We start from the raw sequence: 19,530 nt of genomic DNA, 5'->3' as shown, positions 1-19,530 counted from the left end.
GGCCCCTCCCGGGACCCGTGATCTCTGGGGGCCCCCCCTGGGCCTCCACTAGCCCTTCCACTAAGGGGGGGGCCCACAATAATGCCCGTTTTACCTAACAGCAGAAAAGGAGCATCCTGTTCCTAACGTAGAGGCCAGGAGGAAGGGGGCACTCCCCGCGCCTTCCCCTGGTCCTGCCGTGAAGCCACAAGAAGAACAGACCCCTCTTGGGGCCCGAGCAGACACTCGCCTGCACCTGATGCGGTGCGCGAGTGTTCTTCCAGCTTCCCGGGCCGCTGCGGTGATCTTATTTAAAGGGGCACAATGCAGCAAGGAGCCTACGAGCTCCCAAGGCTCCATAAGCGCGCTGCAATCAGCACTATGGCAGCTGCAACCACGGAGAAGCACCCCTCGTGAAGAAATGGATGCAGGGGTCAGGGGCCACAGCACCCTGCCCCTGGGGAGCAGAATCTTAAGACAAGGTCCTCAGGTTGCAGGGCCCAGCTACAGGCCAGCACAAGGGAAAGGCAGCAAGTGGCAAGTCCTTCACAGTGGCCAGGCAGGTCACAGGTCAGCACAGCAGCAGCAGTCCATGGCGGTTCCTGGTGAGTCCTTTCAGCCTTTGGTGTCCAGTTCCAAGATGATTCCAAGAGTCTCCAAATTGTGGGGAAAATTCCCCTGTACTTATAGTTAGTTCTTACAGTGTTTTACAATGGTAGGGAGAGGAGGTTCCAGCCAGTTACAACTGGTTCTGGGAGTGCCCCCTCTCTCCTTTCAGCACAGGCTCCAAACATCAGTGGGGGGTTAACGACCCTATTGTGTGAGGCCAGGGCACAGTCTTTACAAATGCAGGTGTGCCCCGCCTCTCCCTTCTCTCAGCCCAGGAAGACTATTCAGTATGCAGATGCACCTCTGTGACACCTCCACCCTCCCTGTGTACAGGCTGTCTGAAAAGTATGCACAAAGCCCCAACTGTCACTCTGCCCAGACGTGGATTGGAGTCAAGCTGCAAAACACCAGTCATAAGCACAGATAAATGCGCACTTTCTAGAAGTGGCATTTCTGTGAAAGTAATAAAAAATACACCCACACCAGTAAGCAGCATTTATTATCACCATCACAACCATACCAAACACACCTACGCTACCCCTCATAAATCAGACAATACCCCTTACACATAAGGCAGGGCATTTCTAATGCAATCCTATGAGAAGGCAGCACTCACAGCAGTGAGACACCAAGTTAGGCTGTTTGTCACTACTAGGACAGGCCATGCAATATGGCACATGTCCTGCCTTTCTACATGCATGGCACCCTGCCCATAGGGCTAGCTACGGCGTACCTTAGGGGTGACTTACATGTAGTAAAAGGGGAGTTCTGGGCCTGGCAAGTAAATTTAGATGCCAGGTCCCTGTGGCAGAAAACTGCGCACACAGGCCCTGCGCTAGCAGGCCTGAGACAGGTTTGAAAGTCTACTTCAGTGGGTGGCGCAAGCAGCGCTGCAGGCCCACTAGTAGTATTTAATTTATAGGCCCTGGGTATAGAGCTACCACTGTACAAGGGACTTATAGGTAAATTAAATATGCCAATTAGGTATAAGCCAATCATACCAACTTTAGATGGGAGAGCACCTGCACTTTAGCACTGGTCAGCAGTGATAAAGTGCTCGGAGTCCTTAGAGCCAACAGCGAGAGGTCAGAAAAACCAGGAGAAAGGAGGCAAAAAGACTGGGGATGATCTTGCGTAAGGCAAAAAGTCCAACACACTGCAACACCCATAGAATGCCTTCCTAACGCAGAGTAAGGCAACACAGTGATTTGTGCTGCCTTGCCTTACGTCATATCTATGAGGCCATTCAAAGCCATTCAAAGTGGCATTGCATGCCCTCATAGATATGGTTTAAAGGTTTGTGCCACCGCTGCATCACTAAAAATGACGCAACAATGATGCACGCCTCTCATAAATATGCTCCGAAGTGTCAAAGCATAACTGCATTAAACTCTGTTTTGATGTAATGCTTGGTGTCTGTGTGCTCAGGTCTTAGGTACCACTGTGTTTCAGTGCTAACTTACGTTTACAGTGGGTAGCACACAGTTGGTGGGAAGATATGGTGACTACTAGATAAGACTGAAATTCTAATTTCAAAGGAATGGAGAAGGACAGAAGTGGGATTCTCACCGCTTCAGAATCCAAAAAAAGACTTTGGCATGAGAACAAAGATGGGGGAATAATGGATGACATGATATCGATTCAACAGTATGCTATTTATCACAGAAATGAGGCATGGAATATTGAAGACAGAATATTGTGGTACCATGGTCCAAGAGTGCCTGCGTTGCAGGTCTATGATTGTTTTCCCCTTTCTATGTGTGCTAAATGCAGCACACGTAGAGAGAGGAAAAACAGGGAGAAATAACAATATTTCTCGCTGTTGAATCATTCTTACGCCACCCCTGAGGTGGTGTAGTTATCTCATGCACTCATAGACTTGTAAGTCTGGGAATGCGTCAGATTTCTTTGGTTTCCATGGGTGTTGTGTAGGAACACCCCAAGCAATTGTGAGAAAAGGCCTCTTTTTGATATGGTTGCCCCCTACTTTTTTCCTGATGTTTGATGTAGCCTAGAAGTTGTAGTGCCCAAGGCCCCTACTAACCAGGTTCCCGACAACTGTTGTGGTGCATTGGTACAATTGGATACACCCTTATCTACTGCTATAAGTCCCTAGTCAAAGGGTACCTAGATACCTAGGGCATAGGCTACTATGGGTAGGCCACTGAGGGCAGCAGCACCGATTATGCCACCCTCTAGGGCCATGCATCCAGATGCACCCAGCACTGCCACTGCAGGCTGAGTGTCCTGGTGCAAACCTAAAACACAAACTCAACATGGCACACTGTTTGTGTGCCCTGTCCACCATCAACTGCATTTAATATGGATAAGACACCCCACTGGCAGGCTTTACAGCCCTAAGGCAGGGTGCACCATATTATAAGTGAGGGCATAGCTGCATGAGCAACATGCCTCCACTGTGTCCTTGCCAAACCTGGGACATAGTGAGTGAACATAGCAGCTATTTTAATACATATGCTGGACACTGGTCAACATGAGTTTCCCAGCTACATGAAGGCCACTCTGAACCCTGGGTTGTTTGGTATAAAAAAAACTCAGAATGATAAATCTAACTGGTACCATTATTAGATTTATCCCTAAAGGTACCCAGGGGGCACCTTAGAGGTGTTCTCTGCAAAAGCTGACTACCCTAGCATGGTTGCTGACTGGGTCTGTCTAGCCTGCCATCTCCAGACACCCAAACTACAAAACGTGGGGGAGAGCCCTGCCTCTCTTGTTTGTAAAACAATGCCCTTCCTAGGGTGAGGAACTAACACCCCCTCCCTCATGAATTTGCACTGCCCTGGCGGTGAGCTTCAAAGGGCTTACCCCGTTTTAAACTCAAACCCCAGGCCTGCTGCTAGCAGCAGATGGTCAGCCCCTTAGCAAACCCCCATGTTTGGCGAGAGAAAAGGCGGGAAACCACACCAAGGGTAGAAGGTGTGGCCCCCCCCTGACATGCACCACCCCTAAGTTGTTGCCTGCAAGCTGGACACTCCATTTCTTCTTCCTCCTTCTTAGATGGAAGGATAATAGCCAATCAAGGTTTGGGAGGTGACCACAATAGTGGGTGTAACCACCCAAAGGTAAGTGTCCCATTGGACACTACCAGGTACCCCCTAAAATATCCACTAAATTCAGAATTTAGTGGGTATCCCTAGACCACTAGACCAAGAAATCAGATTCAAAAGACACAAAGAAGACCAGCACAAAGAAGATCCTAAGCAAGAGAACTGTAGACCTGCTGCACAAAGAAAAGGCACCAAACTCTGCCTGCTGCACCCAGGACCCGACAATCACTGCTGAGGAGCTGCTGGACAACTGGACTGACCTAAAGAAATCTAGAGGACATCCAGGCTTCACCATTCAGCCAAGAACTCCTTCCAGAGTGGAGGTACCACTCTCCAACCAAGAAGGAACTAGCAGCCCACTTCACTGACCGGCAACTAACTACCAAACTGCAAGATACAAACCAAACCCGACAACACACTAATGACCACGAGGAAAAACCCTGCAAGTGTGCTAAGTTTGGTTGCACTGCACCCTCCAGTGGCTGAACACCCTGGGAACTGGTTAGCTGACATTGGACACCAAGAAAACCAGCCTGCCTAAGGCTGAAAAAGGACCAGGAGGATGCCTCAGTCAAGGGACTTCAGGAACACCCCAGACCTCCCACCAGAGTGCCCCCGTTGTCCTGCAAGCAATCCTTAAAGTGACTTACCTCCGGATCCCAAGGGCATCTTTGAGGACAGCTCCTGGCTCACCAATACGCTCTGCACCCAGCCGCCCTGTGCCCTGCGATGAAGAATCTGCTGTGCCCTACGGGTCCCTCACCTCTTGCGACCTCAACACTACAAGGGGACCCCAAAGAACCACCTCTAAACTTACCTGCGCAGTGCTTTTCCAAGTGGTCCCCCATAATGGCCCTACATCAGCTCCAGAGACTTTCCATCACTGCCCCCACCAGAACCAGGAGCCGCCTGAACTTCTCCAGCTGGTACAGTATGTTCACTGACAACCTTGACCAACCTGCAAAAGAAGAAATTGGTAACTCAACTGTACAATTTTATATGTATTTTTAAAGGTGACTTTCCATTGATTCCTATGGTGCGTAATTACGCGCAAAAATACGATTTCCTTTAAACTTCAAAAATCCATATCTCCAAAAGTACTTAACCAATTTTGATAATCTTAGACGTAAAATGTATGTAAAAATCTGATTTTTTTAAATAAGTTGGTCTCTAGTTATTCCTTCGAATGTGTGAGTTGCATGATTGATACTGTGAGTGCCACAAATGCTTTGCACTTCTCCAAGACTGGCCTCACTGCTCGATCAAGCTACCTCAAAAATGAGAGTATTCGGTGAACCTGTTTTTGCCTTTGTAAATGAACGTGTGGTTGCATGGCCCCCTTCCACAGTGTGCTTAGCTTTGAACACCACATAGAGCGCCAGCCTCCTACAGCAACACCCATGGAATGCTCCTTTCACCCAGTGTTATGCGTGAAAGGAGTACATATTTACAAGGCCATGAAAAGCTACACAAGATGGCTTTGCAGGGCCTTGTAAATATGGGCTGGCACACTGCACCATCGGAGCATTAAAAAAATGGTGCTGCTGTGGTGCAGTGTGCCGTTAGGGACTCGAAAATGAGGCCCTATAAGTTCAACCAGGGAAGCCCAACATGTTATGTTTGATTGACAGTTTTTAATACATTCCACCTTAGTGATGAAGATGATTGTTTTGTACAGCTGCATTCTGTCTCAAACCGCGACTGACTAATTGATTAAAATGTTATCCGGTTACGCCCTCTTTTCTCATGAGGACGGCAATGCTTGACTTTGTAGGATTTTCCTAATGATATTTGCAATGATGGAAAACTGTCTAATTAGAAACAGAGCTTTATACTGTAGAACATGTCAGTAAACCTAGCCTCCTTGTATAATGGCACTGTTATTTTCTTATTCTTATTTGCTTGATCTGCTGTAGACATTGATGAATGCGAGAACAATCCCAATATCTGCGATGGAGGCCAGTGCACTAATATACCTGGAGAATATCGATGCCTGTGCTACGATGGATTCATGGCATCTGATGACATGCGTACTTGTATAGGTAGGAAACACCTATCATTTCCTAAAGAATGTACCTACACAGCATTTAATGTCAATTGTCTATTCAAAGATGGCAATACTCACATGAATTTGTTTTATCTGACACAATGGATGACACCCTATAACTTATACTCAGTAGTATATACATAATGTATAATCAATTGTATCTACATGCATTTCAAATATATACAGGTACATACAATATGTGTTTTACATATATATATATATATATATATATATATATATACATATATATATATATATATATATATGCACACACATACAGATATACATACATATATGTCCATATACATCCATATCTATATATATATATATATATCAAATGGTGCCAAGGAGATATATAATATAGATATCTCCTTGGCACCATGTCGCATAGGCTCTCATTATCCTAATGAGACTACTGGATTTTGAGCAGCAAGATCGTTCACAGTGTGGGGGACTAAGGGCCAGATGTAGGTAGCCTTTTGCATGTCGTAACTGCGAAAAAAGCAGTTTGCGACGTGCAAAAGGCCAAACGCGATGCACAACCTCAAATTGCGAGTCGGTACCGATTCGCAATTTGAGGCTGCGACTCGCAAATAGGAAGGGGTGTTCCCTTCCTATTTGCGACCGCATCGCCATGCTGAGTTGCTTTGTGATCGCGAATGCGATCGCAAACCAACTCGCAGTTACCATCCACTTGAAGTGGGTGGTAACTCATTCGCAAAAGGGAAGGGGTCCCTATGGGACCCCTTCCCCTTTGTGAATGTCGAAAAAAATGTTTTTTCAGAGCAGGCAGTGGTCCTATGGATCACTGCCTACTCTGAAAAAAACGAAACCAAATGGTTTCGGAAGTTTTTCATTTTGCAGCCCGTTTTCCTTTAAAGAAAACGGGCTGCAAAATGAAAAAAAAATCAGCTTTATTCAAAAAGCAGTCATAGACATGGAGGTCTGCTGTCCCCAGCAGGCCACCATCCCTGTGAGTGCATGGAATCGCTATGGGGTCGCAAACTGCGACCCACCTCATTAATATTCATGAGGTGGGTCTTTGCGACCCCATAGCGTGTCGCAGAAGGTGTCTGAGACACCTTTCTGCATTTGGTTTTGCGAGTTGCAATTTGCGAGTCGGTATGACTCGCAAATTGCAAGTCACAAAATTATACCTACCTACATCTAGCCCTAAGTCTGACCCACAGTGAAGGACCCTTGTCGCCCTAAATCCGTGTTTTGCTCCGGCTAACTAGCAGTGCCTCATCTCTCCCAAAGGGAAGAGACAATTGGGCAGCCGAGCGCATGACATCTTAGTACTTCCCAGGGAAGTCGTGGTCACTCAGGTCACAACCGGTTCTCTCATACACAGTGCATTTTAGATAGCAAAGCGTGAGCTGCAATAACCAGAACTACACAACACAGTAGGATTAAAATAGTAACGATGAGAGTGAAGAACAAGAATAAGGCTATCATAGTGCAACTAGATTAGGGTCTCTAAGTTATAGCCTGAGCACAGCATGTAAAGCTCTAAGTCTGCCTTTCAGGTTCCCCCGGGAGGACATCAACCCTCATACCTGAGCAAAGGCCTGTAATCTGCATCAGCATCTGCAACGGGCAGTCAGCATCTAGTTGTAGGTTCCTGGTCAGACTTTCCAAAACATTTCATCTACCTCACCATCTTCCTTGAAAGTTTCATGTTGAGCCATTAAGTGGGAACAGAGAAAATAGTAGGGTCCTAAAACACAATTTCCCATAAACTTTCCATAGGGATGTTTGAATAGCGCTACAGCCAAAATGGCTGAACAGAATTACACCACATTAGCCAAAAGCTAGGGGTGCTTTTTGTGATTTGGTGTAAATATCTTCAGACGTTTTTTAGAATTTAGCTTTCAAAATATATGTATTTCTGGATGGTTTGGTTTGAGGAACTCTGGCAGGTGCCAATGGACACACAACTTTAATTAATCTGTTTGGCCAAGAGATCGTCTTTTTCCAGTGGCTGTCTCACTTCTGTGAGTCCTGTAGGAGCTTGTGCAATGATTGACAGGTGGCAACTAAAGGAGAAATGTTGCAGCCACCATTTCAGAACAATGAGATTTAGTTCCAATGTTCAAAAAGAAATGTGGTAAGAGGGAGCAGTGTAGGGTATCCTGACACCCTGAACCTTGTAGAGGGTGTCAGAGGGACCCCCCCACACTCTTAGCCAGATTTTTAATTTTTTTTTTGTGGTTGCAGCTATCCCACTGTCCTCTCTCAGGAGCCAACGCAACTCCTCTGCTCCTGTGAGAATCCCAATGCAGAGTCCTCTCTGTCTACTGTGAAAATCCTGGGAGACCAGCAAACCATTAATAAAAATAAGGGCATCAGTATATGTGGTAGGTTTGCCACATACAAGCAGTTGGCCCTGCAGCAACCCCATACTGATGTGCGCAGCAGGGGTTTGGCTGCCCACAGGAGGTAGAGTCAGCGTCAGTCCACAGCACCGGCCCTGCAGCCGACACCACGCCTTACATGGCCTGTGGCCATACTCAGTGGGGGGAGGCCGCTAGCGGGGGTTTGCGCACAGAGCCAATCAAAGCCAGGCCAATGCCCAACCACATGTCATACATAGCCTTTGCTAGTGTGCCTCAGAGGTTGCCCATCCTTGGGGGGTTGGGTGCAAAGCCTGGCCACTCTAAAAAAGCTAATGGTTAAAGTGACATTATAGTTACATGAAAATGTCTGTCTGAATGTATCATTTTAAACAAAAAAAACTGAAATTCACTAGTTATAGTTATTTCAAGTAACTGCTGATCACTTACATTTTACATTACAAGTTTTTGGATAAACCAGGTATAAGTTTTTGTCTCAGAAAATTACACAATACATTTACGTACTTTATTCACACTTCTCATAAACTGGTTTAAGAACAATTAGTAGATGTGTGGAAGACCTGTCTTGCTTCCTGTGTCACAGTAATCTGGATAAACCTGAATAATTTAGCAAACGCATAAATGAAAAACCAAAGAAAAATACATTTGGCCCAAGGTTTGATCTACATCATTATGAAAACGGTTTGGTTCATTTGAGAGGAATCAGTCACATCCCATGAAAGTTCACCCTTGCGATACAGACATTTCACCGTAGAGGCAATAGATTGAAAACGTTCCTGGACGTTTTTCTCATTGAGGAGAACCAGGCTCCCAACCGTTATTGCTATTCCGTGGTTATGTAGCAACCAGTGGTGACATTTACATTTTTAGCTGAGTAGTTTATACTCTTGTGGTTCCGTCTCCTCAGCAGTGTTTATCAGAGCGGGTGTGAATTTCCCTAGCTTGAACTTGCGTCTAACGTTACTGATAGGATAAACAATAAAACTAATGTGCAACGCATGGTTACAGGTGCCAGCCTTGCTGTGGCTTTGACTTTGTAGTTGTGAACTGTCCAGTAGCAATAACTCTAATATGAGATGCACAGCGCTTTAATAGTCACAGAGAAACAGGTTGTAGTTAATATCTCATCTGAGGAGCGAAACGATGTCAGCACAGGCTCGATGCTACTAAGGACTGCTCAGTGATGGATGGTCCCACGAACACCAAAGGTTACATCGAGTAGTCTATCACACAAAGATAAAGGAGCCTTTCCCGAAGATGCTGAAGCTTGCTCATTCTCTCCTCATCAATCCTTCCACAGACTTCATAATTTGATACTATTGGTTTACGTCAGGAGACAACCTAAAGCCCTTCCGGGGAAAACTTTATTATTTCTGGACGGGCGGGACACTTTTTTATTTGTCTGTGAAATACTTCTGATCATCTCTAACTTACCATTGACCTCAGACACCAACAATTAAAGGAAAGATAATGTTCAGTACCGGGTGCCTACAAGTGACAATCATTACACAGTAACTTACATGTTTACACAAGTGGCAGATCAATTGTCTCTGCGGCTGTTTGACCAGATGGAGTTTTTTGGGGGGGGTTGTGTGCACACGCACACTTATTATAAGTTAACTAAATACGTGAGGTCAGATATAAGTGCGAAAATGTGTGCTTCAGTGCAGCCATGAATAACAGTGAAACGTGCTGACACAATTCAAACTGCCTCTAGGCACATGTTTCCCTTTTAAAAAAGGTTCATGGTTGATTCTTTGTTAGAGGCCACAATTGTTCTTTTTAAGGTAATGTCTCAGTAATGAGACCTGGGAAACAATGACTTCAGTCATTGGATGTTGACAAAAGTGGGACAAGTCCCTGACCCCACAGTTAAGGTATCTCAGAGTGTGCCCATCTGCCACTACAGTACTTACCTGTAGACAGTTGAGCAAGCCATAATTACTGCAAACACATCCGTGTTGTAAGTAGAGGGTAGAAAGAAATGTGACAAAAGCATCTTCAACCTTAATTGCCTTATTCAGAGTTTGACAGGTGCAAAAACTGGAGGATCTCCCTTCTTCCTTCTTTAGGTTTTGTACCCATGTATACACTGTAAATAGGGAAGATGGAATACCCACCAATTTCTAGCAGATAGCCCACATCTGCCAAACTCTAAATAACACCCAAGTCCCATGTTACGAACCAGGCAGAGGCTTGTGACATTTCATGGTAAATACTACATGCTATTGAACCATGCATAAAATCAGTCAATCAGTCAGTTTCCAGGCTTCGTCTTAACTAAATATCCTTATCGTGTAACTCTGTGCCATTTATTTTTCCAGATGTTAATGAATGTGACCTCAATCCTAACATCTGTCTAAGTGGGACCTGCGAGAATACTAAAGGCTCCTTCATTTGCCACTGTGATCCTGGATACTCAGGCAAGAAAGGAACAACTGGATGCACTGGTAAGTTTTCCAATTTTCCATCCAAGGCAGAGTGAGACATTGAAGTTAGTTGCCAAAACACACAGATTTAGGTAAAAAAAGATGTAGTTTCTTTGAGTTTTTCCTATATCCCTCTAGCTACAGGGATGATCAAATTACATTAGTTTGCTGAATGTCAGTAAATATCATGTGCGATTTTTGACAAATAAATGTGTTAGCTCTGCCCTGAAGCGTTAAATTGTCATACAAGTCAAGTTATATTTCCACTGACCACAGTAAAGGGTTTATTTGTCTAATTATGACTTAAATTAACGTGGCAGAAAGGTGACGTGGACGTGTGACTCAAAACAAAGTTGACAGAAAAGCCCAGCGGTCATGCGATGAAAAATGTTAAATACATAAGAAAAATACATGTAAAAGGTATGCGATGAATCACAGTGGGATCCACTGGCAGCAAACGATATCGATTGTAACAGCTTACAATATCTTGGTACAAATATTTAATGTTTGATGTTTAATGTTTTTCCATACTTCATAACTTCAAAAATGAATTTAGGTGGCAGTAAAATAAATTATTTGCCATCTGCATTTGCCGAATCGGGTAAAACGTTTAAAAGGAGAAATAAGAAAAACAAATAAACGGCAAGCAAAAAATGAAATGCATTTATTAGAAAAACATATTAGAAATAAGATTGCATTGCATTACAAAATAAGTTAATTAGGCTTAGTTATAGATAACTGGTTTTATGTTCAAAATGCCTGATAAAAGCATACTACAACGTTTCAACCAGGAGAGACAGAAAAACAGTATTTCGCCTCCGTGCTAAAAGTACATCTAAACAATGGCATCTTTGAGACCAGTATACTACAGTTCATCAGAACACCACAAAAATGTAAATGGCTTACCCACCCTATTTGGACCTGACATCTTGCGGCTTGGCTGTTCTCAGTGGTGCCTGCCTGACAAACAGGCTAAATATTTATGGTTGATTATGATGCACACTTAAGGGACTAAACAGTAACTACTGATGCACTCACTGGGATGGCACTGGGAGGGCTTGTGGCTATGACCCAAGGCTAAGATACGAAATTTTTCCCATTCTTGATGGGATGTACTTACACTTGACCTTATATGATTAGTGTTTTCTGATGGCATCACGTGTCTGAAACTGGAAGGAAAATTGATGTAGAAGGCTAATGAAGGCTTAACAAGAAGAATATCATGAAGAGTATTATTACATTTTCAGGTGTTTATAAAACAGGAGCTTGTTACAGTAATGCAGATGGCTTTTGATTAGTGGGCCCCTGGACTCAAGCAGCCTAGTCCCCACTATCAACTATGGAAGCTCTAACAGAGCAGTGAAACTTTCCTTTAGTGATTCAAAGTGGGGCTTTCAGTGTGCAGCAGCTTTAAAGAATAACAGCACAAGGAAACATACTTTGTACTACTGTACAAATAATCTTTATCCCTATTTAATTCATTTTACGTAAGCGCTTTGGAGTTGTGGTGCACCAGGCATCTGGGAATCCATTTTATAGGATTCCACAGCTTTCAAGGAGGATCGCATTTAAAATAGGAAGCTTCTCCCTTTCCTACATTATTGAACTGCTTAACTATCATTAGACGATGTTCCTTCCCTTTTAGTAATAGGTCGTGACAGCTCGAATTGTTTCCAATTACTTCAGCAAGAAGTCGGTGTTTAGACTCAAAACTCAGCCAACTCAACTGGCATTCAAGTGCTCTTCTTGACTCAGAGGGTTGGTGCTGTAGCAAAAATGAAGGACTATTTCTGCCTGTGTGCTGCAAGACATATCCTACCAGTTCTGTTAGTTTTACATGTACTCTATGAAATGCCCTCCATATTTAATACTAATTTGTTTTTGTTTTTAATGATGCAAGTAAATATGAAGAAGAGTGTTTTCTGCCAAAATGCTTTAATAAAATGTAAATTGATATATAATGGAATACAATTTTGAATTTCTGTTTCCTGGAAGTGCCATGAGTTTTATATTTGGCAGTAAAAACAAGCATTGGTCTCTGGTTTTGGAACAGCAAAATACATTCCTAATCCACAATAACGTTTTCACATTGCCACTCCTTACTCAAAATAGAAATAAAATTTAGGGGGTTATTATGACCATGGCGGAAGGCGGAGAAGCGGCGGTAAGACCGCCAACAGGCTGGTGGTCTTACTTTGTGGAACCGGCATGGTCATCAGCCGGTTCTCCGTTCCGCCCGGCGGTCGTCACTTTACCGCCGGCGGTATTTGGACCCGGCTGACCACCATGGATTTCATGCGGTTTGAAACCGCCATGAAATCCATGGCGGTAAGCACTATCAGTGCCAGGGAATCCCTTCCCTGGCACTGATAGGGGTCTTAGCCACCCCATGCCCCCACCCCGACTCCCTCCCCTACACCCCCACCACCCCTGCCACCCCCCAAAGGTGGCAGGGCCCCACCCCGACCCCCAACATCACTCACTCACACACAACACGCACACAGGAACCACCAACACACATACACGCACACACACCGACATACATGCCACCATCCACACACACAGTCAGACACGCACACCCACATTCAAACATACATGCACACATCCATACAGACATACCCACAGACATACACGCACTCATTCCCATACTCACGACACCCCCGCAAGCATACAGGCACTCAGACATCCCCACTACATACACACACGCACACCCCCATACACGCTTACAACACACAACACCCCCCCACCCCCTCCCCTCACGGACGATCGACTTACCTGGTACAACGATCCTCCGAGAGGGGACGGGAGCCATGGGGGCTGCTCCGCCGACACCACACCGCCAACAGAACACCGCCACGCCGAATCACAGGACGTGATTCGGTGGGCGGTGTTCTGTTGGTGTGGCGGTGGAGGTGGTGCAACCTCCACTTCCCTGCCACCCGCCAGTATGGCTGTTGGCGGCTCTCCGTCCGAAAAGGGACAGAGAGCTGTCAACAGTCATAATAAGCCGAGCGGCAAACCGCCACCACTGGCGGTCTTCCGCACGGCGGTCCCTCGGCGGTCTTCACAAAATGACCCCCTAAATGTATTAGGTTCACAATTTGATTCATCATGATAAACAACCAGCAGTTTTGATTCCCGGGGGGATGATGTAGCGGGAAATATTTAAAACTAAATTATTTTGTATCATTTTATTCCTATTTTAGATTACATATAATGTTTTATTAGCATGAACGTGATTTGGTAGGCAGCTTTATCAATCCATTTAACTGTTAATGCCATAGATTATTGTACAAAGACAAGCACTCACAGACGTCTGCATGTCTAAATTTAATGTATTTAATGTCTGCTCTTTTGGAATTTTCCAAGTAAGAAGTTCGTAGTGCCATGAAGTCAAACTGAAAACAAGTCCAACAAGTACAAAATGCACAGGACATGCGACCCATATTTAAAAGTAATTTTCTTTTAATACAAAATGATAAAACATTTTAAAAACAGGAAGAAGTAGTTAAAGTACTTTACCAAAAAACCAAACATGACAGGGTGAATGTGAATGGTAAGAAACATTGAAAACAAATGGGTGGAGTAGTGTTTCATCCTTGTACCAAAACCTCCAGTTGCTGCAGAACATAATAAGGAAAGAGAGGCCAGAAAGAGGGAACATTAAAGGAGAAATGGTCAAAAGGGAACGGTAGGGAAGAGGATCGAAATGACGGCAAATGTTTATTCTTTCAAAGCAATATTTGAATGTGGAAACCTAAATCAAATGCTGTCGCCGGGCAAGAGAAGGGGGAAGGGAAGGAGGCAGAGGAAGGGACAAATATAAGAAGCAGTGGAACTGATAGAGGTTCAGATTTCTAACAGTGACACAGTCACATAATAAGTGTTAGCCATGGGAAGTGGAGAAGGTGGAATAGGGGCGATGAAAGAAAAATTAGGAATAAAAGTAAGCAATTAAACAGCTGGAGGGAAGTTGAAAATTGGTGAGAGGTGGTAGGAAAGTGATCTCTCCTCCATGGTAGAGTGCACTGAATAAATACAATTATTACTGTTACTACTACTTATTCTACCACTACTACTACTTTTAAGGCAGTAAGACAGTCAGCAAGTTACAAGAATTTTGAAATTCATCTAGTTATCTTCATTAGGACTAGGATCTATATATAAAATCAGAAAAGTTGTCATGAATGTTTCATCAGCCTGATTTCACTAGTGTGATAATTTGTTTGGAAATGTTTTGTGCCAGGATAACAAAGAGTTAATACTTACATGACATGTAATAATTTATATAGATATATGTTTTAATATCTCCACAAAGGCAATTTAATAGAGCCATGTATCCCTTCATGGTTAGGCATTGCACAAGAGTCCAGGAATCCTGAGCCCTGATAGAGCTAGTCAAATGAAGAAAAACAAGAATGTGTGGGTGTGTCTGTGTTTTTATCTGTTTGGGATTTGTGTGGGTTATCTGTGTGTGTCTTTGTGAGCCTGCCGATTTGTGTAAGTATGACAGATAAGAAGCAGAAACACTTTGGGGTATGTTGCAGGAACCCTCTGTGTCACCAATGGAGCAAGATGGAGAAAGAGAAGAAGAGGGGTCCTTGGGGGCCATGGATAAATGGAATGTCCACAACATCACCTCAGTATAAACACACATGTCCCTTATGTCATCAGACATGCCTTTTATGCCATGTAAAAAGTGCATTTCCCACAACAACATTACAGAAATGCACAAACAACAAGCTGGTTTTCAAGATCAGGAAATTGTATTCTCCTAGTTTATTAACTATTAGCCAGAGGGAATATAGCCACTATCCATAAAGCACCCAGCACAGAAAGCCACCAAATGAATGTAGTAAACGTCAGGCCTTAACTTCTCACTAGGTCTGATAAGAGAAGATGTAAAATTGACCGGAGGGACACAAACCCACAATTAAGCAACAGTGTGAGATGCTGAGTAATAAGTCAATCAATCAGGAATATGTAAAGCGCACTACTCACCTGTGAGGGTCTCAAGGTGCTGAGGATGGGGGGAAGAAGGGGGAGAGGTACAGCTACTGCTCGAACAGCCAGGTCTTGAGAAGTTTCCTGAAGGTAAGGAGGTCTTTGGTCTGGCGCAGGTGGGTGGGAAGAGTGTTCCACGTTTTGGCGGCGATGTACGAGAATGATCTACCGCCAGTTGTAGTTCTGCGGATGCGTGGGGCGGTTGCGAGGACAAGGTCGGCGGAGCGGAGATGCCGGGTCGGGGAGTAGAAGGAGAGCCGTCTGTTCAGGTATTCTGGGAGGGTGTTGTGCAGTGCTTTGTGAGCGTGGATGAGGAGTTTGAAGGCGATTCTCTTGTTGACTGGGAGCCAGAGCAGTTTTCTCAGGTGGTCTGTGATGTGGCAGTGTCGGGGGATGTCCAGGATGAGGCATGCAGAGGCGTTCTGGATGTGTTGCAGCCTCTTCTGGAGTTTGGCAGTGTTTCCTGCGTAGAAAGCATTGCCATAATCCAGTTTGCTGCTTACGAGGGCTTGGGTGACTGTTCTTCTGGTTTCGGTGGGTATCCATTTGTCGATCTTTCGGCGCATGCAGAGGGTGTTGAAGCAGGAGGAGGAGATGGCGTTGACTTGCAGGGTCATGGATAATGAGGAGTCCAGGATGAATCCTAGGTTGCGTGCGTGGTTGATGGGAGTCGGAGCGGCTCCGAGAGTGGCAGGCCACCAGGAGTCATCCCATGCGGAGGGGGTGGAGCTGAAGGTGAGGACTTCTGTCTTGTCGGAATTGAGTTTGAGGCAGCTGCTCTTCATCCATTCAGCCATGGGCTTCATTTCTTCATGGACGTTGGTCTCTGTAGTGTCCTTGGTGAGGGAGAGGATCAGCTGGGTGTTGTTGGTGTATAAGATGATGTTGAGGTTGTGGGATCGGGAGATGTTAGCGAGCGGGGCCATGTATACGTTGAAGAGGATCAGGCTGAGGGACGAACCCTGGGATACGCCACAGATGATTTTGGTGGCCTCTGAGCAGAATGGGGAAGGCGGACTCTCTGGGTTCTGCTGGTGAGAAAGGTGACCCAGTCCAGGGCCCTGTCGCGGATTCCTGCATTGCTGGGACGTGAGCGTAGGGTGTGGTGGTTGACGGTGTTAGATGCGGCCGAGAGGTCCAGGAGGATGAGGGCCACGGTTTCGCCATTGTCCAGTATGATTCTGATGTCATCGGTGGTGGCGATGAGGGCAGTTTCGGTACTGTGGTTGCTGCGGAATCCGGATTGGGAAGGGTCCAGGGTGCACTTCTCCTCGAGGAAGCGGGTTAGTAGTCTGTTGACAGCCTTTTTGATGACTTTTGCCAGGAAGGGGAGCAGGGAGATAGGCCGGAGGTTCTTGAGGTCCTTTGGGTCCGCCTTGTTTTTTTGAGGAGGGCGTTGATCTCAGCGGGTTTCCAGCTCTCCGGGAAGGTGGCGGACTCGAAGGAGCTGTTGATAATCTTCCGTAGTTGGGGTGCAATGACGGAGCTTGCTTTGTTGAGGATGTGTGGAGGGCACAGGTCAGATGAAGAGCCGGAGGGGATGGTGTTCATGATTTCGAAGATGTTGTTGCCATTGACCGCGGTCCAGGAGAGCAGGAGGTTGGTTGGAGGTGAATCTGTGGTGTTGGTGGTTGCCGGGGGGGTCTGGGTGCTGAAGCTGTTGTGGATGTCTCCAATCATGCGGTGGAAGTAGGAGGCTAGGGAGTCGCAGAGGTCTTGGGATGGCGGGATGTCGTTGGCTTTGGAGTTGGGGTTGGAGAGTTCCTTCACAACATTGACGAGCTCCTTCTGCCTGTGTGCATTGTTGTTGATTCGGTCTTTGAAGGCTGTTTTCTTGGTGGCTCAGATGAGTTAGTGGTGTCTGCGGATGGTGTTTTTGAAGGCTGTGTGGTTGTCCAGAGTCTGATCTTGGCGCCACTTTCTTTTGAGTCTTCGGCAAGTTTCCTTAGATTCATGGAGGTCGGCGGTAAACCAGAAGGCCTTTCTGTTGGTGCGTCTGTTGGAGGGATTCTTGATTGGGGCGAGAGTATTGGCACACATGTCGACCCATTGCCTGAAGTTGCGGGCAGCTGCATCAGTGTCTGTGGTGTCGATGGGTGGGTTCCGGGAGAGGGTCGCAATAAGTTGGTCTTCGGTGACCTTGTTCCAACTTCCGTGGGGGATCCGTTGTGGGTGGTGGTGTGTTGTGGGTTTCTTGAAGGAGAAGTGGATGCAGCGGTGATCTGTCCAGTGGAGTTCGGTGGTGTGGCTGAAGGAAACGTGATTGCTGGCAGAGAAAATAGGGTTGAGTGTGTGTCCGGCGGAGTGGGTTGGTGTCATGACAAACTGTTTGAGGCTGAGGTTGGAGAGGTTGTCGAGCAGGGTGGCAGTGTTGTTGTCGTTAGTGTTCTCAAGGTGAAAATTTAAGTCCCCGAGTAGTATGTAGTTAGTGGATGCGAGAGCATGCGTGCTGATGATGTCAGTGATGAAGTCACTGAACTGCTGTCGGGGGTGGGGGGCCTGTAGACGAGGGTCCCTCGGAGGATGGTGTTGGATCCAAAAATGTAGGTGTTCGGCGGTGCTGAGGGTGTCTTCGGTGCTGGACGTGATCCTAAGGGGGTTCTTGTGGATGATGGCAATGTCTCCTCCTGGTTTGTTGGAGCGGTCCCTGCGGGTGATTTTGTAGCCGTCCGAGATGGCTATGGTGATGTCAGGCACTGAGGAGGGGTTCATCCAGGTCTTGGTCAGGAAGGTGACGTCTGGGGATGCTGAGCCAAGTAGATTCCATAGCTCTACTGCATGCTTGTGAACGGAGCAGGTGTTGAGGAGGATGTATCTGAGATGTTTGCGTCCTGCCTTGGTGGGTGGGTCATTGACGTGGTGGTCGGTGAAGGTGCAGTTCCAGCAGGAGAAGGGTCTGTAGATGGTCTGCGGGGAGGCTTGAAGGCAGGCGGGAGAGTGGCCAGTGTTGAGGGCGCGGAGGGTGGCGGCATCGTAGTGAAGACATGCGTGGCAGTGGTGGCGGGACGGGAGCCAGAGGTTCTGGTGCTGGGCGTGGTCCAGGAGCACACGGGCATAGACGGGCTTGTCTTTGGCACGCCTTCAGCACACCAGATGTGCAGCCGCACAGCAGCCGCCATTAAGTAGAGAGGTGGGGGGAGGAAAGGACAGCTGGGAGGCGGGAGCGGGGGTAAAAAACTGCATGAAAAAGGGGGCGGGCAGCAAAAAAAGGGGCAGGGCCACGGGGGCAGCAACGGCAGGAGTGGAGGGCTAGAGAGAGAGGAGGGTTCGGGCCGCAGGGGTAGCAGCAACGGGGGTCAGAGAGAGAGGGGAGAGTGAAAGTGAGAGAGAGAGTAGAGTGAGAGAAAAACAAGGAAGAGTGTAGCGCGAAGTGTAGCGCAAAGCGAAAGGAGCACAAACGGACAGAAGTGAAGCGCAAAGCAAAAGGAGCACAAAGGGACAGAAGTGAAGCACGAAGCAAAAGGAGCACAAAGGGACAGAAGTGAAGCAGAACAGAGAGCAAAGCAGAGAAAAGAAGGAGAGAGGCAGAAGGTAGCCTAGTTGGAAAGCAGAGCTCTCCCACTAGACACCAGGGATGAGGCGCAGGCAGAAGCCTATGGGTGGAGGAGGGCCTCGAACTCCTGGCAGGGGGCAGGAGTTCAGAGGAGCCAGGGTAAGGGCTCTACTTACAAGGTGGAGCCACAGGAGGCAGAGCAGCGCACTGACCAGTTCAGTGATATTGCTCCATATTCTGGCCTGCCTCATAGGTTAAAAAGAGGTTCACGAGGGAGCATTATCCATGTCTTCCACATATGTTGCCATACTTCAGTCACAAAAAGTGTAAATTGAAGATCCAAAGTCTGATAGAGGAAAAGTGGGAGATCATTTTACTAAACATTTTCAAGGAACCCAGTGAAAACGAACTCCTTGGAGCTCCCCAGTATTGTTTGTAAGGTCAATAGATATATGCAGGCCAGCTAAAAGGATTAACTGCCAGGGCAAGAAGAATATATAGTATATATAATATTAAAATATATAGTGAAATCGTTGCCTTC

General features: G+C 46.2%; 1 protein-coding gene across 1 annotated transcript in view; it reads left to right on the top strand.

Moving 5' to 3' along the window:
- FBN1 (fibrillin 1) overlaps positions 1 to 19,530 on the top strand; it is a 780,541-nt gene that overhangs the window by 515,193 nt on the left and 245,818 nt on the right. The window contains exons 30-31 of the mRNA XM_069222499.1: positions 5,576 to 5,701; positions 10,388 to 10,513. Of these exons, the coding sequence (XP_069078600.1) occupies positions 5,576 to 5,701; positions 10,388 to 10,513 (252 nt within the window). The remainder of the gene's footprint in view (positions 1 to 5,575; positions 5,702 to 10,387; positions 10,514 to 19,530) is intronic.

The sequence above is a fragment of the Pleurodeles waltl genome, chromosome 3_1 (genome assembly GCF_031143425.1).
Source record: "Pleurodeles waltl isolate 20211129_DDA chromosome 3_1, aPleWal1.hap1.20221129, whole genome shotgun sequence".
In the NCBI taxonomy this organism is placed as follows: domain Eukaryota; kingdom Metazoa; phylum Chordata; class Amphibia; order Caudata; family Salamandridae; genus Pleurodeles; species Pleurodeles waltl.
Note: the sequence above shows the minus strand (reverse complement) of the source record. Positions and strands in the feature narration are given on the sequence as shown.